At 30.0% G+C, this 27,198-nt stretch overlaps 1 protein-coding gene across 1 annotated transcript in view; it reads left to right on the top strand.

Annotated features, from left to right (window-relative positions):
• The window catches only part of Dnah3 (dynein heavy chain 3, axonemal), a 219,818-nt gene that overhangs the window by 115,050 nt on the left and 77,570 nt on the right, over positions 1-27,198 (top strand). Inside the window, exons 38-41 of the mRNA XM_065504697.1 lie at positions 1,863-2,045; positions 9,178-9,383; positions 23,489-23,806; positions 24,335-24,566. Of these exons, the coding sequence (XP_065360769.1) occupies positions 1,863-2,045; positions 9,178-9,383; positions 23,489-23,806; positions 24,335-24,566 (939 nt within the window). The remainder of the gene's footprint in view (positions 1-1,862; positions 2,046-9,177; positions 9,384-23,488; positions 23,807-24,334; positions 24,567-27,198) is intronic.

Here is a 27,198-nt window from a genome sequence, read left to right as displayed (position 1 = left end):
CTTAAAACGTTTAACCCAAGTAGGTATTATTTGATTTTTATACCCTTCACCTTCATGAGAAGGGTGTATATAAGTTTGTCATTCCGTTTTTAATTTCCAGAATATAATTTTCCGACCCTATAAAGTATATATGTATATTCTGGATCCTTATAGATAGCGGAGTCGATTAAACCATGTCTGTCTGTCCGTCTGTTGAAATAAATTTTCTGAAGACCCCAGATATTTTCGGTATCCAAATCTTCAATAATTCTGTCAGACATGCTTTCGAGAAGTTTCCTATTTAAAATCAGCAAAATCGGTCAACAAATGGCTGAGATATGAGGAAAAAACCAGGATAACCTCGATTTTTGACCTATAACTGGATTACTAAGTCATTAATATAGAAAATATGCATATCTAATGATAGATATTTCAGTTGGAGCTACAATGGGTCAAAATCGAAAAAAATATTTTTTAAACCGAATTTTTTTTTCACCACAAAAAAAAATAAATTAAAAAAAAAAAAAAATTTAAATTAAAAAAAAAAATTAAAAATTTAATATAACAATTCGAAAAAAAAATTTCCAAAAAATTAAAAAAAAAATAAATTTTGTTTAACTAAAAATATTTAAAATTTGTATTTTGAAGTATAATTTGGTGAAGGGTATATAAGATTCAGCACAGCCGAATATATCTATCTTACTTGTTTTTATGTTTAATGTTAATTTGTTGTTAATCTGATTGACATGAGTGTCGAGAAAAAAGTGTGTACTAAAATTAATAAATATTGTTAACAAAACCCTTCTTGATCCTACAAAATGTTAGCCAAACAATCAAAGGTCTACCGTAAAACTGTTTCCAATGTTATTAAACAGTATCGGGATAACTTTTCTGTGGACAGAAAACCTGGTTCAAGTAGAAGTAATGGTCCACATGATGTTTCTAAAGCCAATAATAGAAAGCATTTTCAAAAGAGCTCCCAACATATCCGGTAGGAAAGCAGTCCTGTTAGCTCAGTACTTCGCAGCTTCCGGCTTAATATTTATACCCTACACCACCGTAGTGGGGAGGGTATTATGCGTTTGTGCAGATGCTTGTAACGCCCAAAAATATTATTCTAACACCCACCTAAAATTATACCGATCGACTTAGAATCACTTTCTGAATCGATTAAACGATGTCCGTCCGTCCGTCCGTCTGGTCGGCTGGCTGGCTAGAAAACTTTTGGACCCAATAGCAGAACATTTTTCCAAAAAAATGTATGGCAAGCAATATGCAGTTGCGGCAAAAGAAGACAAACTTTTGTTGCAAAGGGTCTATAAATACAGAAATTTACATCAAGGAATGTTTACAAAAAAGGATGCTTCCATTCATAAGACTTCTTCATGTGTCACTTATTTTAGGCCTGATTTGACATCCTGTCACTATAGTAAGCAAGGTCTTAAGTGGTACAAGATCAATAACATGGTATTTGTCCCAAGAGAGGCAAATCCAACAAACAGCCTAGAGCTAAGGCCAGTGGAGAGATATAGGGCTCTTGTTAAAAGATAATTAAAGAACACAAAAAGGTATCCAAAAGTGTGATAGATTTTAAATGGAGTTGGACTACCTGTTCGAACAAAGTGACAGAAAGCAATACTGATTATAACTGTAAAAATTATATTTTTTGTAAGTTGTAATAATAATTTCAATCAAATAAAAAAAATCAAACATTTTTAACATTTATGTATGTTAAGATTTTTTCGATCTCACTCCTTATTTATACAGTTGTATTTTTGATGCCTCATCTTGTATTATTTAATTTCTATTCTTCTATATTTTTTCATGAGTCTATACGAATTTTAGTTTACTGGAAAACGTTAAATTATTTTATTTATTTTTAGTGCTTTTTGGGTGCAATGGGTATGCCAGGCGGTAGTAATTTCATTTTTCCACGTCTCTATCGTCATACATTCGTGGTGGGTGTTGATTCATTTGAGGATGCTACAATAATCAAAATATTCACAGCCATCGGTGATTGGCATTTTGCCAAAGGCTATCCCGAAAAGGTGGCCTTACTATCACGGGTAAGTATTATAGTTTTGTGTACATAGTTTTTAGTAAAGTGGAGTGTAAATGAGTGGAGGAAAAAGTCATATTATGTTAAGGTAATGAGGATAAGCAAATGCTCTACATAAATTACAGATATGTCCTCCACCAAAGAGATAAAAATCTTTATTATATTACTATAAACTACTGTTATAAACTATTAAGAAGTAAAGTCACACATGAATTTGTAAATCTTTAGTCGGCATAAAGTCAATTCCAAATTTATATCTTCATAGTCAACACTTACCATCTGTAGAGTAACTCATTTCCCTACTAGATTATCAAAATTCTAAATCATATACAAACCACTGAAGCACAAAATTTTAAATAATGACCATGATTGATAATTGACCTCAGTACACACACGCGGATGTCTTAAAATGTTAACGGAAATTATTTTCTATAATATCTAATTTACCATTATCGTGTTGTTTGTTGCAAGTTGCAACCTAAACTCATTATGCTGCTGCACCAGGAATGCACAATGAAAACCAAATTAAAAAAAAAATAAACTAATAATAGAAAAAAATAACCAGACACCCAGACAGACGATGATGATTATTATATAAAGACCAGTAAGCACATAACAAACTTATAAAGCCTTGGCTGGGAGTAAAAATCATTACGGAGACATGTTATAATCGAGAGAATGAATTCATAATACATATAAGTATTTGTGAGTGGGAGTATGCTTCTGTACGTGCATGGGATTTTATCCACGTTCGGTTTATTTTTAGTTAAACAGACTGCAACAATAGTTGCCACAATAATAAAATTGAAATTGCGCATTTTATAACTCAATTGAAAAATGTCAAGTCCTGTTTATTGTAAACATTTATAAGCACAGAGACACACAACATACACATAAACAACTGTCACATGTGCACACAAAATGTCAAAGAGTTATACAGATGTGAAGGTATAAATACCCTGCAGTTCATGGAACCAATTCTTCGTTCACGAAAACTACTTACTCAGCAAACTACTTGCATTTCTTCGATCAATGGCACTTGCAACAATTTAGAAGATACATACTTATTGCCATTATTAATGTGATCATCTCATATTGAAAATTACACAATTTTCTTCATTACCAAACGCTTGATAGATTTAGCGATTTTGTTGCAGAAAAGTAACGAAGTAGATTTACATCACCAGCAAACAGTTTTACCACAAAAGTGCATGTAAGCCCAAGCAGCCATATAGATTGAGGGCAATTGACACCTTTAAAACTGCAGGGTCATTTTAATTCTTTTATTTTTAAATTTGAAAGTGTGTATGTAGGAGGATCATGCATGCTGGAATCACAACCCAACAGTTCTAGGCTGTCTGATATATGGTTCAAAGTAGCCAAAGCATTGGATTACATAGTATTCAGTTACCTTACTAGTTACCTAACTGGTTACTTTATCAGCTACATAACTGGTTATTTTAACATGTACGGTTGCAAGCAGAAGATAATTGACCTCAAATACTCAAGTAAAAAGACATCTTATAGGCAGTCCAATAATCGATTGCTTGTAAACAAACCTTCATTCAAGAACTCTTCAGGTGTTTAAAATAACCAGGTTACATTGAATGTCAGTATAATAAAGCAAAAAGAAAATAGAGAATTATATCAACACATACTCATACAACGGTTAAAATCTCTAAATTACTTAGCGGCACTTATGCGATACTGACTTCTTTCTAGATTACATGTAATGTATAAAATAACCAACTGACTTCTTTCTCCTTGAGTTAGCTAAGTGATCTGACATTAATGACAATTACTGTCTATAAGGGATCCATTGACTACTTTCTTAACTCTTTGCGGTTGGGTGGTTACTTTACTAATCAAATTTTCTATAGTCTTTAAAACATAGTTTATTGGCATCTATTGCCAGTTTGCTAAACAATTATATTTTTTGAAGTCATCGTTTATGTTTTTTTGCAAAACTTTGCCATCAGGGTGGACTGGTTAGATAAATATATTAATTTGAAAATATTGTAAAAATCTGTTTTTTTAAGAGACTTTTACGCATTCAATTAAAAAAAGCACAGAGTATTTATCATGATAAAAATATAGAAGGTAGTTTCAATCAAATTTTTTTTTTCAAATAAGGTTTTTTGAAGTTTCCTTATTTTGTGAGCATTATAAAAAGCGTTGCCACATTCCTAAAAATGATTTTTATTTTAAAGAAATTTTTTACAAAAAATGTGTAATTTATAATTTACTATTTAAATAAAAATGTATTAAGTATGTTGTGTTGGAAGTTAATGATTCAATTCCTAACTATGAACATATTTTGTATCTTTTAAATGGCGGTTTAAAAACCGAATTCGAAAATATGTTCTCCCAAGATAAAACCTTTTAACAATTTTTTTATCCAAATTTACATTAGTTGAATTTAACAAATTTAACATATAAATTTAAAAAAAAATTGAATTTAAACATTCCTAAAGGCTTAAAAAACTGGTGTTTGGTTTTTATAATCCACCCTCTGACAATAAATTTGTATATGTATACATAATTTTCTATCCAATCTCACACGTTTTGTATTAACTGAAATATTGCTTTTAAGGAAATGGTCGGAGCACACCATTGGCTCTTGGCTCTTACATTCATCCAGCCACTGTTGTCGTTTGTTAGGTAATGTAGGGACTTTAAAAAAATTTACATTTGAATTTTTGCCAAAATATTTGGTATTTTCGCAGTTGGGGAAAATGCAACTCATGTTTGTGAAATCTTAAAATAATGTTCACAAATTAGCTTTGAAATATTTGAAAATGAAAATCGTATCTTTGATCCCAATTTGATAGTAAATATTTTTTATATTTTTTTAATATTTTTCAAATTAATGAAAATTATGTATTAATTTTTTCACAAACTTCAAAGAATATATGGGAAATTTTTTAATTAATATGGTATTACTGTTTTAACGAAAACGTCAAAATCCTTAAGCATGTCAGACGTAGAATTTTAAAAAATAAAGAGAGAATGAAACTACCTTCTATTTTTCTACTATGGTATTTATTGTTCATCGAATTCAGTGCTACTTTGATATTTCGGTTGTTTAGTCAGAAAAGTTAGTAAAAAATATTCGATTTCAAATTTCAATATTACTTCACTCCACAAAAAACCTTGAAATGGGGTGGTTTTTTCATGTTTTGATTTATTTTTTCTTACTTTTTATAATAAACTAACCTTGATTAAAGGAAAAATGCAATTGTTTTGCTTTAAAACTGTCCATAATGTATAAATGTTTTTTTTTTCGATTTGAAAGTTCATAAAGCAAAAATCCGCCAAGGCATCGTAATTAGGGATGTTCGATTAATTTACTATCCTGATTAATCAAATATGCGGTCAATCAGCATTTTAATTTATTATACTAAAAATCAATTTTTGGTATAAAATACGAGTGATCACAGATTGAGCTTATTTCCTTAAAATCACAGTATTTACAAAGTTATTCACGATTTAAGATATTTAAGTTTTTTTTTAAAAAAAATCTATTTTTGGTATAAAATGTGAGTGATCACTAGGGTATTCGAATTATTTGATTTTTCTCTTGTTCGAAGAATTCGAATAAGAGATTTTAACTTGTTCCAATAATTCGTTTAAAATTAATCGAATTATTCGAATTATTTAAATTTTTTTTAAAAAAGCAAATAATGAAGTTTGTTGTCTGTTTTTTAATATTTTATTGTTAAAGAAAAACAAAAAATAACGTTAAAGTTAACAATTCAAGTATTGATCATTAAAAAACATTCGAAAACAAAGTCAATTATTAAATTTTCAACAGAAATATTCTGATCAGATTAACTCCCGAACAATCTGCAAAACAATTGAATAGCAAATCCTTTAGTTTCCGCTTTGGAGCTATGCTTTAAAAAATTTGAGCTAGTTAAACATGATCCTGAATTCAAGTACAATATAAACGTATTATGAACTTTTTGATGTCGTTCATTAATTCGGGTTTTAAAATGAGTAACTAATTCTTTATTGAATTATTTATTCACTATTTCTAAATTATTTATAACAAATTGTATTATACATTAAGCTCTATCAACGTTGCCGAATCTTTGCTTAATAAAGTGGTCTTGGGGAATTACACAATAAAGGGAATCTGTCCAAAGTTTGATATCATTGTCAGTAAACGTGGCTAATTTGAAGTCAGGCAGTGCATGATTGATAACATCACTTCTATACATATATTTTAAGATCATGGTCTTCATCTTTTTCAATGTAATCATTATAAATGTCATCCTCAATATCACTTACGACGACCGTTTCAAAATCACATTCTCCGTCACAGTCAACTCCACTTTAATCTAAGTTAATATTTTGATTATTAATCGCGATTCTTCTAATATTTCGCCAGCTAAATTACAAATATATTATTCCGTACCTTTTATTTTCATTGGTTCAAGTCCTAAGTTAAAAATTTTGAAAGATTTGTTTTTAGAATTGTAACTTCTTGCAGTAATATTTATACATTTATAGTATATCGGAACACTCATCTACAGTGATCGAAAGTCCTTTTGTCTTTAGTTATTTGTCGAATTTAAGAAACAATGCAATTTTTGTGAGTCATTATTACTTATTTAAATTTGGAATTATGAAAAATTTAAGCAATTTAATAAATTTAAATATTTATAAAAATTTATTCGTTTTATTTGATTATTCTACATAAAATTGTTCGAATTATTCGTTATTCGAAAATGGTAATTTTTAAATTGTTCGAATAATTATACGTAAGAAATTATTCGATTAGTCGAATGATCATTACTCGAATGAATACCCTAGTGATCACAGATTGAGCTTATTTAAAATAGCAAAAAGAATTTTAATTTTTTTAAACATGCACAATAAAAGCTTATTTTAAGCTTAGCAAAACTGCACCAATATTTCTTTTCTATCACTTACCATTAAATATTTAAATAAAAGTTATTTATTTAACAAGAAAATAATATTTAGTAAAAAAAAGTTTAGACATTTTTTTATTAGCTTGCCTTTACAAAACATGTTTAAAGTCACATAACTTTTTAGCGGTGATAAGCTTAAAATACCCCTTTATCGTGTATATTTAAAAAATCTAAAATAATTTTTTTTATGAAAAAACATCAATTGTATTATTTTATGATGCACAATCGACTAGTGAAATCAGATTTACAATATATATAACCGTTTTTGCTCTACAGAAAAATGTGCTCGAAATGCGCGACTTTAGGTGCGTTGAACCACCACAAGGAGTGAAAATTTTCCAAAAAAAGGACGCCATTATTCATTCAGAAAAATTATGATACCCGAAAATCAAATGACGTGACCTGGTCACAAACGAACTCTAATATGTATGTATTAGGGTATTCAATTAATCGGGTTTCTGGTTTAATCGGTTAATCGAGCAAATAATTAATCGAGGTTTAAATTTATTCGGTTAATAGTCGGTTAATTTAAAATTATTCGATTAACCGAATAATTTCTATTTTAATTTTAAATTGAAAATACAACAACGAATTTGATATTACGAAATAAATGAATAAATAAAATAAAAATAAAACATAAAAACGGCAAATAAGGTATTTGAGATCATTTTTGTGAACATATCGCCTATTTGCTGCAACAACGTCATAACTCAAAATCCGTGTTTTTTGAACTGAGTCATACAAAACTATAAGTTTTCAAAAAAGTCAATTATTTTTTGTATGAGAGTATTTTTTTGTTGTAAATATCAAAATTAAAATGTATGTTTTCTCGTATATTTGGTTAGTAAAAATTTGTTTAAAATTTATTTAAGAAATAGTAAAATGTCATAAAACATTCAAAGGCGTTTTTATCGAAACAGATATCAAAAGCATGATAAAGAATACATATTCCTTTTTGGATTGCTTTAGATTTTGATTAATTTAATAGTTTCGTTTAGTTATGATAAAAGACATATTTCAAAAAATTGCAAATTAAATATGTCAGTTGTTATACATACTCACTAATCATGTTTATTGGACGTTCCAAAAATATCTAATTTTATTTATTTATTTACATGATATTAAAACTTATATTAATATAAGACTAATATTAAAAAGTTAGCGAGAGCAACGAAGGCTATCAGCTAAAAATATATATAATTTTAATTTGAAATTTGTATTTGAATTGAAAGGGAAAAAAATTGTTTAAAGTGCAAAAAAAGGAATTTCGGTTAATCGGTTAATCGACACAAATTAATCGGTTTATTTGTTATTTGAAAGTCGGCAATTTTAAATTATTCGAACAGTTAACAAATTAATCGGTTAACCGATTAACGGTTAATCGATTGAATACCCTAGTATGTATCCCACGCTCATTCCACTATGCGACCAAAATGCTCTTAAAGGAAAAGTCCTAAGCTTTCTTTTGAGGAAAGCTTTCTTTTGATTTTGCAAAAAAAAAGTCAAAAAATTGTATATCTTGAGTTACAAAACATGTAATTTGATATATATTCCACTTGCATCTCACTAAGCGACCAAAAACCTCAGCTTTCTTTTAAAAAAAGGGATAATTTTGAAAAAACATAGTAAAAAAAAATTTTGATTTTGGAAAAAAAATTTAATTTTTTTTTTATTTTTTTATAGAAATATGAAAGAAATAGCTATCTAAACTATTTGGGACACAATTTTCTAAAATTCACGAAAATATACTCATAAAATGTATCTAATCCAAAGCCATTTTCTTATGATACCTTTTCATAATTATCAACTTAGATTAACACAACCACAAAACCCTTCGAACTTTAGCTCAGTCCAATGAGACCAATTTATGATTCCTACCAAATAATAATTACAATCTGATTTGTGTTCCACTATCTATTTAAATGAATATTTATAAAAGTTTTGTCTCCTAATAACCCTACCGGTTGCACAATTTTAAGGCCACTTTACACACTCCTCCACCCTTTACTCTTAACTTTTACTAACTTTAAACTTCAAATAATATTTTTTTTTGTTCTATTTACTCCTTTCTCTATCTTTTATTAATTTTGTTTGTTTTTTTCTCTCTATTTTCTTGTTTTTTTTTTCCATGAAATGCAACAACATCAACCAACAACTAAATAAAACGATACCGACACCATACGCCATCGTCATCATCGCCAGGGTCTAGCTGAATCTATGGTCAGTGTTTATCGTTCAGCAATGAGAATATTTTTACCAACTCCTGCCAAATCCCATTATACGTTTTCGTTACGTGATATAACCCGTGTTTTTCAGGGTGTTGTTTTGGTGCCAGCAAAACGTTTACACGATCCAGAAAAACTCGGCCGTCTGTGGGCTCATGAAACGTATCGTGTTTTTTATGACCGGTACGTATACGTACACTCTATTTATGTATGCGTTTGTGTGGTACGTGTGTGGGCGTGCCAGTAGTAGTAGAATTTCTACACTTACTTTATTCTATAGGTTTTTCCTGCAGCAGTTGCTGTTGTAGGTGGTAAAAATGTGTGTGTTTTTATTTATTTTTTTTGTCGCTTTTTAATTGTGTGTCTATGTGTTGATAAGTATTTATGAGAGTGTTTGGGTGGGAGTGTGTGTGTAAGTGTATTATAAATGTGTGTGTATGTGTTGGCATTTATAGATTGTATATTGTAGTAAAAACAAGCAATAACAAAAAGTAAAAAAAACCAACAACAATGAAAACAAATAAAAACAGAATAGGGACAATAACTAGTTTTATATGTGGCGGCTGATATGACATTCGGTGTAGAAATGGACATACGATGGTGGGAAAAGAAATGCAGAGCTCTATATCATTTCTTGATATAAAAAAATTCCGTGAAAAAAATAAAGACAAAAAAAAATAAATGGTTGTCACAAACATATACATAATTATTACAATCATATATATGATTGCTGTGAATGGTAACCGCGGAATTTTCAATATTTACTCTATTCCAACAGTTTTAGCATAATGGTAGCCGCGGAATTTCCGGCAATTATTTCATAATGCAATAACTCCCAATGAAACAATTCCCATTGAAATTTTTGTTGGGTTTTATTTCATATTATTGTGGGAATTAGGAGTTATTTCACTGTATTGGGAGTTATTTCATTTTTGTTGGGTTCTACTTTGCAAAAGCAAAACCCATAAATATCAAAAACTGTCTTCACTCAGAAAAGTTTTTTGTATTTCCTGCCTTCGGCCGCGCGCTAAAGTTTTCTCCTCTGGAGTGTATCAAAAACTGGCTTCGCTAAGAAGAGTTTTTGCATTGACGGCCTTGGGCCGGTCGAAAAGGTTTTCTCCTCTGGGGTGTATCAAAAACCGGCTTCGCTCAGATAAGATTCTTTTTACATCGTCGGCATTTGTTAGGTTGCAACGATTTCTTAATCTGGTGCGAAATGAAAATCGGATTTCTGAAATATTATAGAAAGGTTTTTCTGTAATGAAAGAAATCTTTTCTTAGCGAAGCCAGATCTTGATATACTTCGGAGGAGAAAACCTTAGCGCACGACCGAAGGCCGGCAATGCAAAAAACTTTTCTGAGCGAAGCCAGTTTTTGATACACCCCAGAGGAAAAAACTTTAGCGACCGGCCGAAGGCCGGCAATGCAAAACAGTTTTTGACACAACCCAGAGGAGTAAAACTTTGCGCTACGCCATACGCCCGCAATGCAAAAAATGTTTAAATAAATTGCATCGGAATGGGAATTATTTCATTTCTATTGGGATTTATTTCATTGGAAGTTATTTCGCTTTTTTGGGAGTAATATTTTTAAAATTTTGAAACCGCCGATTATTGGGAGTAATTTCATTTTACCCTTTGGTAGTTATTTCGTTTTTTAATTTTGGGAATTATTTCATTTTTGATGGGAATTATTTCATAGGGAGTTATTTCATTGGGAGCTATTTCACGGTACCGTGATCAGTTATAATTTCAACCAAACCTCGATTTTTTATACGAAAATCAAGTAAAACCTAAAATTGGATATACATATGTCGGTAAATAGTGGTCCAAATGGAAAAAGGAGGATCATCTGTGAACACTAGTATTTTCAACCAAAAATCAATTTTATACATGAAAATCTAGTAAAACAAAAAATTGGCTATAAGTCGGTAAATAGTGGTCCAAGTGGAAAAAGGTCGATCATCTGTGAACACGAGTATTTTCAACCAAAAATCAATTTTATACATGAAAATGGAAAAGGACGGTCATCTGTGATCACTTATATTTAAAACCAAAATTTAATTTTTTATATGAAAATCCAGAAAACCATAAAATTGGCTATAAGTCGTGGTTCAAATAGCAAAACGACGATCATCTGTGATCACTTATATTTTCAACCAAAACTCAATTTTTTATATGAAAATCCAGAAAACCATAAAATTGGCTATAAGTCTGTAAATAGTGGTCCAAATAGAAAAAGGACGATCAGCTGTGATCACTTATATTTCCTATCAAAATTCGATTTTCTATATGAAAATCAAGTAAAACATATAATTGGCTTTAAGTCGGTAAATAGTGGTCCAAACATAAAAAAGGGCGATCATCTGTGAACACTTGTATTTTCAACCAAAAATCAATTTTATACATGAAAATCAAGTAAAACATAAAATTGGCTATAAGTCGGTAAATAGTGGTCCAAATGGAAAAAGGACGGCCATTTGTGATCACTTATATTTCCAATCAAAAATCGATTTTTTATATGAAAATCAAGTAAAACATAAAATTGGCTATAAGTCAGTAAATAGTGGTCCTAATGGAAAAAGGACGATCATCTGTGAACACTAGTATTTTCAACCAAAAATCAATTTTTATATGAAAAATCAATTTTTTACATGAAAATCAATTAAAACATTAAATTGGCTATAAGTTGGTAAATAGTGTTCCAAATGGAAAAAGGACGGTCATCGGTTATAAGTCGGTAAATAGTGGTCCAAATGGAAAAAGGACGGCCATTTGTGATCACTTATATTTCCTATCAAAATTTGATTTTTTATATGAAAATCAAGTAAAACAAAAAACTGGCATAAGTCAGTAAATAGTGGTCCTAATGGAAAAAGGACGGTCATCTGTGATCACTTATATTTTCAACCAAAAATCAATTTTTTACATGAAAATCAAGTAAAACATTAAATTGGCTATAAGTTGGTAAATAGTGGTCCAAATGGAAAAAGGACGGCCATCTGTGATCACTTATATTTCATATCAAAATTCGATTTTTTATATGAAAATCTAGTAAAACATAAAATTGGCTATAAGTCAGTAAATAGTGGTCCTAATGGAAAAAGGACGATCATCTGTGATCACTTATATTTTCAACCAAAAATCTATTTTTTACATGAAAATCTAGTAAAACATTAAATTGGCTATAAGTCGGTAAATAGTGGTCCAAGTGGAAAAAGGACGATCATCTGTGATCACCAGGGAAACCAAAATATGCAAATGCATGTTTTTTCTGGTGAGTCTAATGAGCACATGGATAAGATATTTACACGTTTCAGAACTATTTAAGAATTTTGGCATCGATTTGTTAGTGCATATTTTTGCATATTTTACCCTTAAATACATATTTTTGCATATATTTGTTTTAAGAGCATATTAATGTCATATTTTGCGTTTTTAGAGCATATTTTACTGTTTAATAGCATATTTTGAGTTTATCAAAAACAAATTTTTTCTTACTTATTTTTCCCTGTTGAAAACTAGATGGCTTTTCACCAAAAAACAATTTAAAAAACAGAAATTTTTTTTTTTAAATTTAAAATAACAATTTGAAAATTTTTTTTATCCAAAAAATGAAAAAACAGAAAAAAAAATGTTCATCTAAAAAAAAAAAAAATTTTTTCCAAAAAATTAAAAAACTGAAAAAAAAAATTTGTTTACCTAAAAATATTTAAATTTTTTTATTTTGAAGTATAATTAGGTGAAGGGTATATAAGATTCGGCACAGCGGAATATAGCTCTCTTACTTGTTTTAATATAAAATAAGCACTATTTTAATAATAGCTCCATCTAAATATCAAATTTTAGTTCTAATTCAAACTTAACCGTTCTAAGTGTTAAAGAAATATTGTCTTTTAAATTTGCTCCTGTAACATCAGTTGATGTCGAAAGAACATTTTCTATGTATAAAAATGTTTTCAGATCCAATAGACAACGATTTTTATTTGAAAATTTAAGTAAATTTTTTATGGTTAAAAATTATGTAAAAGTTTGTTTTTTTAAGAGCATATTTTTTAAATTTTAAGAGCATATTTTAAAGTTTTTACTGCATATTTAAAGCGCCTAAAACGCTTTTTTTAGAGCATATTTCCGGTTTCCCTGGTGATCACTTATATTTTCAACCAAAAACGATTTTTATACAAAAATTTACTAAAACATAATTTTGGCTATAAGTCGGTAAATAGTTGTGCAAATAGGATAATAATCTCATCTCTGGTAATTTTTCAAACAAGAATTGATTTTTTATATGAAATTCTAGTGAAACATAAAAGTGAATATAAGACGTAAATTAGTGGTCCAATTGGAAAAAGAACGATCATCTATATTTTCAACCAAAAATCGATTTTGTATATGAAAATCCAGTAAAACATTAAATTGGATATAAATCGGTAAATAGTGGTCCAAATGGAAAAAGGACGATCTGCGATCACTTATATTTTGAACTAAAAATCTATAGTTCATATGAAAATGAATCCAAAGATAACTTTTTAGTAAAATTCTCCAACAATTTAAAATTTTCTCAAATATACTCGTACTCAATTAGATAGCATTTGATTATCTCTAAATTTTGTACACGAAATATCCCCATTTACCGCAAGTAGTAAATTCTTAATCTTTAACCAAACATAGCAGCCCAACCTCGCGTATTTGAATTTGCATGTGTACATATAGATTTATGTTGAAAACAATGAATTGTGTTGTTTATAAGCTGTTGGCCTTTATTTTATATCCTTTTTAATTTTGTTATATGCATGTATTCATGAATATGTATATGAATACCTATGTATGGTTGTGTATTTATGTTTTGTTCTATTGTCCACTTTTTGTGTTGTTGTATTTAATTGTTCTTTTGTGTTCAGCATTTGATAATTTTTAAATGCAAAAATATATACACACACATTTACTCACATCATACTCACATTAATATTGTTTCATGTACAAGTGCATGTTTATTAGGATTCTCCGAAAAAAATGGAGTTTATGAAAACCTAACTCTTCATTTTATAGGATTTTCGAAAATTGTTTGTTGGAAAATCTGCAACGTATATTTTCGAAACATGTTTCTGCAATAAAAATAACTCCATAGAGATTTAGGACCAGTAGCTTTTCCTCTTTTTTTCATCTTGCAGCAGTCTAATATTCAAACACGCATACATACATACCTACAGTTTTATACATTTGTATTTTACTACTTTTAATTGTTGCTAAATAATGGAGACATTAAAATGTCATAAGCTTCCGTTAAAATTAGAGTATGAGTATGTGTTTATGTTGTATTAGTAGCAAATGATAACTGGGAGCTGTAAATCGAGTTGGATCAGGAACGGTGGCACAATTATTTCATTTAGCCGCACACGTGGACAATGAATTTATTTCATATGCATACATTTTTTTGGACCAATTGTTCGTTGGTATTATTTTGAAATGATAATATTGTTACTTTTATGTTTTAGTTGTCATTAATTTGTCTTTACTGCTTTATAATCTGTTTGTGTTTTAGTCTCCTATTTATTATAAATAATCTTTTTTATGTATAAGACTTGTCCCTTAGATACTTTCCTTGTGTACTTAATTTCTGAAATACAAATTTAAAGTAGCAAATTTAATTGTAGGCTTTTCTGTTTGATTTCTAGTTTTCTATTAGTTTTCCTAGAACATCTTAAAATCTTTGAAATACTAGGGTATTATAATATGTTGACCCACCATAGTGGTCTAACAACCACCTTATACTGAAAGACTTGGAATGAATTTCTGCGTCTATTCAGATTTTGTGCAAAGTACAGGTCGCAATTTTAAAGCCTATTGAAACTGGTAAAAATCGATCCATTTTTTATTATCTCGAAATACGACTTTATCCGCCGTAAATACTAAATAGATATCCACACACATTTTTCAAAAAATTAGTTTTATATATAAATAAATCAAACCTACGAATTTTATGCGCATGAATTCATGATTGACCATAGCTCCCATATTAGGCCCACTTCTGAAAATCATTTTAAATGGATATAAAATTCTTTAAAATGTTGGTAATTGTGGTATTCAACAGAATTAAGTTTCATATAGAAGACAACAAGTGACCTAATATCATAGCTTTCGGTCCATAGCTGGTCATAGCTCCCATAAAATGCCACTTTCGAAAATCACTTTAACGAACTCAAATCTCATAAACATTTTGATATCCAAATAAAATGTAACAGAAAGAGTTGCTGACTTCATAGAAGTAACTCAAGTGGATTTTTAATAAATTTTCTCGATTATTTTTAAACATTTACACAATACAAATTTAGTCAAAGTATTGGCCACTGATAGCTATGACATTTTCCCATCTTTCTGGCAACATATGGATTCCGAGCCAAAGGAACTATTCATCTTTTGAACAAAGAATGAATCAATCTGTTCTAAAGCGAAGAGTATCCCACAGAGAAATAGTAGTCGGACTGGGCATGGTCTGGACTATTAAGCGAGTGAGGCAGAACCTCCCAACCACTTTATTCTAAATACTTTATAACAGGTATTGCAACATGTGGCCGAGCGTTGTCACGATAAAGTATTACGGTTTCAAGACTGGCCGCATATTTTTTGGCCGTTTTTCGGCCACAAATTTTCACAAAATTTCGCTTCAAACAAATCAGTTGCTCTCTCCAAATACAGATAATTGCCTTAGCACCATGGATATTTGGCTTTGGTGTCGATTCGGCTAGTTCGCCGGACTTTACATATGATCTCTTACGCGTTGGGTTATCGTAATGGATCCATTTTTCATCGCAGGTAATGATTTTCATTTATAGCGTTTCTTTTATAGGTTCGGACATGAAAAATTTTCTTTCAAGATCTCTTGGCTTCAATTCGTATGTTACCCAATTTTCCTGCTTTTGGGTGAATAATTTTTTAAGCTCCATTGAGTTTGATAACAGTCTTCATGGATAATGCCTCCAAAACATTTTTGGCTGACCTGTGCGATTTTTGTCAAAATCACAACTTCTGAACCGGACAAAAAATCTATCGCATGTTGAAAATGATGAAACACATTCACCATGAGCTTCGATGAGCAAAACGTCATATCGTTGTTGATACAAAATTCGACATTTCCGAAGCAAAAAAATGTTGTTTTTTACACTAAATTTATTTATTTTTATTTATAAAGAATTAGAGTACAATTAAAATTATAATCTAATTTAAAAATAACGAGCAATAGCGACTGAGGCCTTCAGCTCACAGGTTAGTATAGTTATTTAGTGAATAAATTTTATTACAATGATCAGTATGTTAGAAATTGTATAATAATGATGTGTATAAATTATATAGAATGGTAAAGGTTAGTAGACTTTAAAAAATTTATTATTATCGATATATTATCATCTGTTGGGTTAGCTAGAAGTTGTAGTGGATCTGTGTTTCCAAAGGTGTTGATCCTTTGAGTGTTGTAAAGAGGGCATACTGATAGAAGATGAGACGGATTGGTTGGATACGATACGTCGCAATTACATGGTGGTAAGATTTGCATATTAATGATGCAGCCGTGGGTAATTTTTGTATGGCCGAGTCGAAGTCTTGTGATTTTAATGAGATCCATTCTATTTGTGTTTTTATATTTGTTTGAGAAATTTATTATGCTAGTATTGTTGTTGTTAAATTTTCTATACCATTCTGATGTTTGCTGTATGGTATTGTCTTTAGCTGTATAATAAGTTTTTATATATCTCATTATGTCTTTTGGATTATAATTGTTTGTTGTGATCAGGGGAGATTTCAGAGAAAGTTTAGCGGCAGCGTCGGCGTATTCGTTTCCAGTGATGTTGCAGTGACTTGGAACCCATATTAATTTTAAATCAGAGTTTCTTTTGATGATGCTGTTACGGATTTTTGGAGGCATAAATGTTGTTATTGGAGGTATTTAATATGGATTTGAGTGATGAGAGGGAATCGGTACAGATGGCAAATTTACCACTTTTGTTGGCAATGTGTTCAAGTGCTTTGGTGATTGCTATTATTTCCGCGGAGAGTATAGAACTGTAGAGTGGCAAGTTTCCAATTTTGATAATTTGATTTTCTGTTGTTACGCTGTAACCAATATTATTTTCATTTTTGGAACCGTCGGTGTATATGAAGCTGTGGTTTAGCAACTTGTATTTTATTTCATTAAAGTAAGCACAGAAAAATGATTGATTATTATTCTTTGTGTACTGGTGTAAAGATAAGTCGAAATTGTTTTTATCCAATATCCATGGTTCATAATTTTTCTCTCTGGTACTTGGTATTTTAATTGGTATATTTAGTATGTCGCAGTTGTATTTTATTCTATTGATGGTAGATGGTATTTTTGCTATCTTTTTGCATTTGTTAATTTTTTTCATAATTGCGTTTAGGGGAGATGAAGTGTCCATAAAAGATCGATATAGTTTTGTTGTAAGAATATCTCTTTGGGTTTCCAACGGTAGTATATTGGCCTCTGCGTATAGGGACTTTGTGCGTGAAGTGGGAAAGGCCCCCAATGAATACCTTATTCCCGCGTTTATTTGGCAGTTTAGTTTCCTAAGAACTGATTTGGGAGCATGTCCGTAAATTGGTAAACCGTAATTTATTTTTGATAATATTAGGGCTTTAGTTATTTGTATTAGTGTGTAAGAATTGCAATTGAATTTGTGGCTGGAGAGGCATTTGATTATATTTAGCTGCTGGCTTAAAGATTTTACTAATATGTTGATGTGTTCGTTCCAACGGTATCTCTTGTTGATATGTAGTCCTAATAACCGTAGATTTGTTACTTCGATGGGTTGAATTTGATTAGATATGATTAAGCACTTGCAAGATTTTTTACGGCAAATATGAATAAATTTGCATTTTCTTGGTGATAATACCGCTCCAGAGTAGTTACCCCATTCAAGGATGTCATTAAAAAGTGAGCTTAAATTTAAGACAGGATTTTTGGTTTTGTTGGATTTTATAATTAAATTAAAATCGTCAGCATATGAAGTGAAGTCTATTTCCCGATGAAGTGAGATGACTTTGCATAATTTGTTGTAGGCTATGAGGAATAGGACGACGGAGAGTGGGGACCCTTGGGGTATTCCATTATAAAGAGGGTAAACATTGGAGTAAAACGATCCTACTCTTACAATAAATTTGCGGTTTTTCATAAAATTTATTATGTAATGTATTATTCTAGGTCCGACTTTCCATGTGATTAACTGTTCTACGATGGAGTGAAGTCCAATTTTATCAAACGCTTTTTGGAAATCCAAGGATATTATTGTTAGGTGTTTTCTAAGTGACAGCGTGTCAGCTATTTGGTGGTCTATATATAATAGACTGTCAATAGCTGATTTGCCCTTAGAAAATCCAAATTGTCTACTGTCTATCAATCTGTTAGTTGTTAAGAACCACCATAATCTGTTTGCAACGATTTTGTCTAACACTTTGGCTAGACAAGGGTTTAACGATATGGGGCGGTAAGAGTTGAGAGACGTTTTGTCCGTATCTTTTTTATAAATCGGTATGGTGATGCTAAGTTTAAATTGCTGTGGTATATATGTATTAAAAATGTTGTTGAACAGACTAAGTATGCGTTGTTTTACTATAATTGGAAGTTTTTTAATGATTTCATATGAAATCCTATCTATTCCGGGTGTTTTGCCTTTAAGATTTTTTAGGACATTGTTTAGTTCGGTGATGTTGATATTATGTTCAATTTTTAGGGCCTCAGGGCTGGGATTCGTGATTGTAGTGTTAGCAAGTATATTGTTTTTGTGAGTTTGAAAATCTTGTGGAAAATTATGGTCAGAAGAGTTATCCGACCAAAATTTTGCTAGCTCGTTACTTATTTTAAATCTATCGGAGATTACTAAATCTTGGGTGGTTATAACGTGAATAGATTGTGTGGATTTGTAACCGGTAAAACTTCGTATATTTGACCATATTCTATCGGCCTTGGAGGATGGGTTTATTGTGGATGTTAAATTATAAATAGATTTTCTTTTGGCGATTTTAATTTCTCTTTTTAATAAAGCATTATTTTTTTTTGTAGATGTAAAGATTTTGTGTAGTTATATTACGTTTAAAAATAAGCCAGGACCTATTTTTTTGTTTTTTAAGATTCTCAAGATGGTTGTTCCACCAAGGTACCTTTTTAGGAGAAGCTGGATGAGTTTGGGGTATGGAAACATTGGCTGCTTCTTTAATAATTTTGTATATATTGGCAGTCTCCTTATTAAGGTTATCACTAACTGGTCTGCTTTCTTCAGAGGCTATACAAAGTCTTTGGAACAAAGTCCAGTCAGCTTGATTTATTTTATATTTTGGTCGATATGTTGGATATGATTCTGATGGGTGATGGAACATTGAGATGATTATAGGAAAGTGGTCGCTTCCGTGTAGAGTACTTTCTATATTCCAGTCGACATGAACACACAGTGATGGGCTACAGAAAGATAAGTCAACGTGGGAAAAAGTGGAGTGAGTATTAAAAAGGGTAGGTGACGAATTATTTAAAAGCACGAAGTTATTGTTGTTGATGAAGTGAGATAGAATTCTGCCTTTTTTATTATTTATTGAAGAGCCCCAGTTATTGTGCCAGCAGTTAAAGTCTCCTGTAATCAATAAAGGTGGATCAATATTATTGAACATATTGTTGAGGTTTTGTTGAGTAAAATTGTTGTTTGGAGCTATATAAGAAGATACAATTTTGAAGTTTATGTTTGAGTTTATTTCTACGCATACAGTATCGAAGTCATTATTAACGTTAATTTTCTTGTGTTGGAGCGATTTATGAATAAGTAAAGCTACACCGCCATATCTTGTATTGGAGGTGTTATGCGCAAACAAATAGTAATTTATCGGAACGGGGATATTTGTAAGGCTATGAAGATGAGTTTCTTGGAGTGATATTATTTTTGGTGAGTAGAGTTTGATGAGTAATATAAGTTCATTGTAGTTATTTTTAAAACCATTTATATTCCACTGGATTATATTCAATGTCATAATGTGGAGAGATATATCAAATTTATAATGAAAGTATTGTTGATGGGTTGCAATGAACAATTGTTATTACAGGCGTATGGAGACATTTTAAGAATTTTTAGTTCGCTTGCGGTCGTTAGTTTTGGCTATTTCTTTTGCTAATCGATTTCTTGTTCTTTTTGAAGTATTTTTTGGAAGAATTATGCTTTTATTTTTTCCCTCATCTAATGTTTGTGATGATGTACTATCGTAATCAGATGCTGTTAAATCGTCAGAATAGTTTTTAAGTTCACGTGTTGTTGTAGATATGATTGGTGGAGGCATTTTATTATTTAAATTAAGAGAAGAGTTACCATTGTTAAGAGATTCTGAATTGTATGATGTTATTGTTTCTTTTTCGTTGCAGTTGGAGTTTTTGTTATTTTCGTTATTGTTGTTACTAGAAGTTGATTTAGTTATAAAAGAGTACGTTGATGTAGAGTGGTGACGATCATTATATTTTTTAATTGCAGTTTTTCTATTTGTTTTTTCCAATGTTATGATGGCTTGTATCTCTTTCTCTCTCAGAAAGATTGGGCACGATTTATCATTAGCTGAATGGCTGTTGTTATTATTGTTATTTTCTTTGCAATTGATACATGTTTGAGTGTTGTTACAGATTTCATTCTCTTCTTTTAAGTGATACTCTTCAGAACAATTAAAACATGTTTGTTTATTTTTGCAGAACTTAGCTAAGTGACCGTACCGATAACAGTTTCTGCATTTGAGGGGGAGAGGAATGTAAGGTCTAATTTTAACTTTCTCATAACCGATTGATAATTCAGACGGGAGAGAAGTAGCTGCGAAGGTGACAATTATCAAACCAGTTTCTTTCAACTCGTTGTTCACTTTTCTTAATATTTTGTTTATTTTACATACATTTTGTGTTTTGAGTTCTTTTAGAATCTCGTCCTCTGGAATACCACGAAGGTCATTTGAATAAACAACACCTTTTGCATAGTTAAGAGATTGATGCTCAGATAATTCGATTTCGATTGTAGAGGAGAGCGATGTTAGTTGAATTAAATTTCTTGCTTGCATGTATGTTTTTGTTTTAATTAGAATTGTTCCATTCAGTAGTTTTTTACACATTTCGACTTCACCACCGCACAATTTACACTAAATTGTTCAATAACTATGGGAGAATAAATGACAGACAGTTATTAAAAGCAAATAACCGCGTTCAAAAGCTACGCCAGCTATTTAATTCGAAAGTCTAGTATTTAATACCTTAGGGTTTAATCCAGGCGCGGATCGAAAGGGGTGAATAAAGGAAATTCTACCCCTCCCCCACAAAAAAAACCGAAAGGTTTTAATATAAAAAAGGAAAAAATAAACATGTAAAATAAATTATAATTTATTTCCTCTTCTCACCTGGATCTGCGCCTGGTTTAATCCAAAATCTATTGAAAATCAAGTAAAGTGCTATATTCGGCTGTGCCGAATCTTATCACCAAATCACCAAATTGTACTTCAAAATAAAAATTTTAAATATTTTTATGTAAACAAAGTTTATTTTTTTCCATAGTTGTTTTTTTAATTTTTTGGAAAAAAAATTTTTCGAATTGTTTTTTTTTAATTTTTTAAATTTAAAATTTTTTTTTTTTAATTTAAAATTTTTTTCTTTTGTTTTTTAATTTTTCTTTTTAATATTTAGCGAAAACAACTTTTGATGAAAAAAAATCGGGTTAAAAAATATTTTTTTCTGATTTTGACCTATTGTGGTCTTATATATGTACATTAGGGTGGCCCCGTTTGTATGGAGAAAAAATAAGGTATCGATGTTCCCGCCTAAAATGAAAATTTGATTCATTCTAAGACTACGTTTTGAAATTTTTTCGTCCTGGGGTCAATATTTGGCGAGCTGGATCAAAGGATAAAAAGGTCCTTTTTTGAGGTTTTTTACATTTTTTCCATATTTCTTCCAAAGGAAGTATATGTAAATTTGGTATCATATGAAAGGTCTTTGAGAGACGCATTGAATTAGTTAAAAGAAATTAAAAAAAAAAAAATTTAATTAAAAAATTTTAAAAATTTTCGACAAAATTTTAGTTTTTTTTAATTTTTTCATAGAATTTATTCAAATACATAGATGAAATTTCTTGATCATAAACATCATGTAATTTCACCGAAATGGTTTTTCTCGTTTTTTAAAATTCAATCCAGTTCAATGTTTATTCAAATTTGTTTAAACCTAATTTCATCCCTATCTGACAATCTCTGTACTCAATTCATAGTATATGTATGGGCATCAAAATAACTCAAATTTTATAAGCTTTCCATCGATGTATAAATTATTATACTTTTCTTTTGTTACACTACGAATATTTAAATTTAAGCTAAAACATTTACTATACATCGCGCTATAATGATTATTTTAATGTTATTCCTTTGGAATGTTGTTGTTAATTTTAAGTAACATGTGAAAAACTGCTTAACAGATAGGGATGAAATTGTGTTTAAACAAATTTGAATAAACATTGAACTGGACTGAATTTTAAAAAACGAGAAAAACCATTTCGGTGAAATTACATGATGTTTATTATCAAGAAATTTCATCTATGTATTTGAATAAATTCTATGAAAAAATTAAAAAAAACTAAAATTTTGTCGAAAATTTTTAAAATTTTTTAATTAAAAATTTTTTTTTTTAAATTTCTTTTAACCAATTGAATGCGTCTCTCAAAGACCTTTCATATGATACCAAATTTACATATATTTCCTTTGGAAGAAATATGGAAAAAATGTAAAAAACCTCAAAAAAGGACCTTTTTATCCTTCGATCCAGCTCGCCAAATATTGACCCCAGGACGAAAAAAATTCAAAACGTAGTCTTAGAATGAATCAAATTTTCATTTTAGGTGGGAACATCCGCAACTTAAATTTTGGGGCCACCCTAATGTACATACGTCGTTGAAATGTAGAAATTCCTTTTTAATAAAATTGTCAATGATGAACATCTTTGATGAACATTGCAAATTAATCATTTGGAAAATTTTAGTTAATATAATTTTTTTTTTTAATTTTTTGCTCAAAAATAAATTTATTTGAGTATTCGATTATTCGACAATTATTAATCGAATAATTTTTTATTCTAAATTGAAAAATTGTATTCATTCGCAAAAAAAAATATTGCATTTCCTCGATTAGTCGAATAACTTTTATTCGAATAACAACAATATTAGTCAATACCTTACAAATTTAAGGAAAATATTTTTTAATATTCTTTATAAACTTATTCACACTTAGCCTAATTGATCAAAAGGATCGCGATCAACTTTTGGAAATGTGCACTTCCGCCTGCAAAACACACTTACGTTTCTCACTCGAATCTGCCTTTTCGGATCGTATGGCTAGTCCGGCAGCTAAACTAACCGATGATGATTTACGTAATCTATTTTTTGGCAACTATTTGGAACCAGATGCCGAACCAAAGATCTACGATGAATGTGAAAACTATAATAAATTGGAAAAACTAATGCATTATTATTTACGTGACTATAATGGATTTTCAAGTACACCCATGGATTTGGTTTTATTTCGTTTTGCCATTGAGCATATATCGAGGTAAGTAATGAAATGGTATAGGTAATGGACGCACAAATAAAAAAGTAAAAAAAACTAACTATTACTTTATGAGTATTTGAAATGGCTGGTTGTTTGTATCGATCTTAGCTGTCGTTTTACGTTATGGCAAGCAATAACTATAAATGGTGTATGAACATTTATTAGTATTCACTGGGGTATTGAAAGCATAAGTAAAGGTTTAAAAGGGTGTCCCTTGAAAACTAAATATTCAATTTGAAATAAACTTGTTTTAAAATTACAAAAAATACTCTTAAGAGAAAATTAATTGAAATTCTCCAGTAATAATAATAATAAAAAATTTAGATCATGGTCACCCTTTTACTTTTATTCTTACCCCCAGCATATGTTCATTTAAACATTCATATGTATTCATATCAAATGTGCATAACAATTCATTTGCATCTAGATTTTTTCCATTCTTTACTTTTTTTTATATGAGTATTTTTAAAAATTTGTATATGTTTTGTATTTCTTGAATGTTTTTTCTCTTTCATTTTGGTATTCTAGAGTTTCACGAGTTTTACAAATGCCACGCGGTAATATTTTAATGGTCGGTATGGGTGGTTCTGGTCGACGTAGTTCCTGTCGTTTGGCTGCTCACATTGCTGATTGTAGATTAATGACGGTACAAGTGACAAAAACTTATACACAACAGGATTGGCGTGATGATTTAAAAAAGATATTGATGACCGCTGGATTTAACTTAAATCACACTGTATTTCTTTTCTCCGATTCACAAGTAAGTACAGTACAGAATAAAGTATATTATAATGAAGTATTGTTATAAATATTATAACTCACGTCTGATAAATAAGAATATTAAGTAAACATTATTGGTATTTAATTGAATGTTTGTGCACTGAACGAAAAGACATTAAAGGCAACAATTATGCCCAAAAATATCTAAAATATACACGATTAGAAAAAATATAGTTGTGCATGTTTACTGTAAACATATCAATATTTTTACAAGTTTTTATACCCTTCACCTTCGTGAGAAGGGTATATATAAGTTTGTCATTCCGTCTGTAATTTCTACATTTTTCATTTCCGACCCTATAAAGTATATATATTCTGGATCCTTATAGATAGCGGAGTCGATTAAGCCATTTCCGTCTGTCTGTCTGTTGAAATCAATTTTCTGAAGACCCCAGATATCTTCGGGATCCAAGTCTTCAATAATTCTGTCAGACATGCTTTCGAGAAGTTTGCTATTTAAAATCAGCAAAATCGGTCCATAAATAACGGAGATATGAGCAAAAAACCGGGACAACCTAGATTTTTGACCTATTTTTGATATATATCTGGATTACTAAGTCATTAATATAGACAATATGGATATCTAATGATAGATATTTCAAATTCCATTACAACGATGTAGATAAGTTGGACCTACAATGGGTCAAAATCGGGAAAAATATTTTTTAACCCGAATTTTTTTTTCATCAAAAAATTTTTTTGTCATACATTTTTTTTCCAAAAAAAAAAAAAATTAAAAAAAATTTTTTTTAAAAAATTTGGAAAAAAACTTTTTTAAAAAAAAATAAAATTTTAAAGTATAATTTGGTGAAGGGTATATGTATAAGATTCGGCACAGCCGACTATAGCTCTCTTACTTGTTTAACAATATTATAGTCACAGTAACTATTTATATGATTGTGGTAACCATATTATGGTTAATTTACGATTAATATGGTTGTATCAACATATATATGGTTACCATAAACAAGTATATGTTTATGACAACCATATTTATGATGATTGATTTACCATATTAACCATATTATGATTACCACAATCATAGGCCGAGAGCAACATAATATGCTAAGTCCTTCATCATAAAAATGGTTGTCACAAACATATACTTATTTACTGTAACCATATACATGTATGATTGATACAATCATGCGAATCGTAAATTAACTTGTACATTAATATGGGTCCGGTCATATTTTATACCAAAATTCGATTTTTGATATAAAAAACTCAAATTTCGTAAATACTACGATTTTAAGAAAAAACAAGTAAGAAAGTATAGTCGGTCAAGCCCGACCATATAATACCCAACACTAAGTAAAAGAGCAAAAACATTTTTCTTTTAAAATTTCAATAATTTATATTTTTGAGTGATTTTCGGAAGTGGGCCTTATATGGGGGCTATGACCAATTATGGATCGATCACCATGAAATTGGGTAGTGTGAGTTATGTCTCTATGAAAGTTTACTATGTTGAATTTTGTGAGTATGCCAACATTTTTAAGGGATTTACGCACGTTAAAGTGATTTTCGGAAGCGGGTCTATATGGGAGCTATCAGTAATTATGGACCGATCGTAACAAAATTTGGTGACATGAATTTTGTATATATAAAACTTATTTGAAGCGCAATTTATGGAGATACATTTATAAATTAAACATTTATGACCGATAAAGTCCAATTTCGGAAGGACATTTGTATGGGGGCTAGGTGAAATAATGCACCGATTTCAGCCATTTTCAATAGGCTTGGTCCTTAGCCGAAAAAATAATATGTACCAAATTTGATCGAAATATCTTCAAAATTGCGACCTGTACTCTGCGCACAAGGTTTACATGGACAGCCAGCTAACCAGACGGCCGGACGGACGGACATCGTTTTATCGAATCAGAAATTGATTCTAATTTGATCGGTATACTTTAAGATGGGTGTTAGACTAATATTTTTGGGCGTTACAAACATATGCACAAACGCATAATACCCTCCCCACTATGGTGGTGTAGGGTATAACAAGCTCAATCTGTGATCACTCAATTCTAGCATTATTATAAAAAACTCAAATTTCTTAAATCGTTAATAACTTTGTAAATACTGCGGTTTTAAGGAAAACCAGTTCAATCTGTGATCACTCATATTTTATACCAAAAATCGATTTAAGGGAGTCTTCTCCTGAAAACATAATGTAGCTATAAACATTTCAAATTGATGCCCATAAATATGCTAGACTTCGATGTTACTCACAAATATTATAAAAATTGACAACCTTATATTGTATAGCGCTTAACATTGTGAACCAAATAAAATACTAATGGAAATTATTGTAATTATGTTACTTAAATTCACATAATTTCATTATAATTCATACAAATTCATCACCATTACTGAATTGAATTTGCATACAGTCTTTACGGTTATTTCAGATAAAATTATTTATTTAATCCCATACTACTTAATACAATATCTAACAAACATCATAGTTGTTCTCATTACTAAATACTTACTTGTGGTATCTTCGTAACAAGATATTACAGCATATAAGTTGTAATGAATATTATGCTAAAATATTAAATCACAAAATAGATTTCGGTTCAAATCTCTACATTAACCATTCATAG

The sequence above is a fragment of the Calliphora vicina genome, chromosome 3 (genome assembly GCF_958450345.1).
Source record: "Calliphora vicina chromosome 3, idCalVici1.1, whole genome shotgun sequence".
In the NCBI taxonomy this organism is placed as follows: Eukaryota; Metazoa; Arthropoda; class Insecta; order Diptera; family Calliphoridae; genus Calliphora; species Calliphora vicina.
Note: the sequence above shows the minus strand (reverse complement) of the source record. Positions and strands in the feature narration are given on the sequence as shown.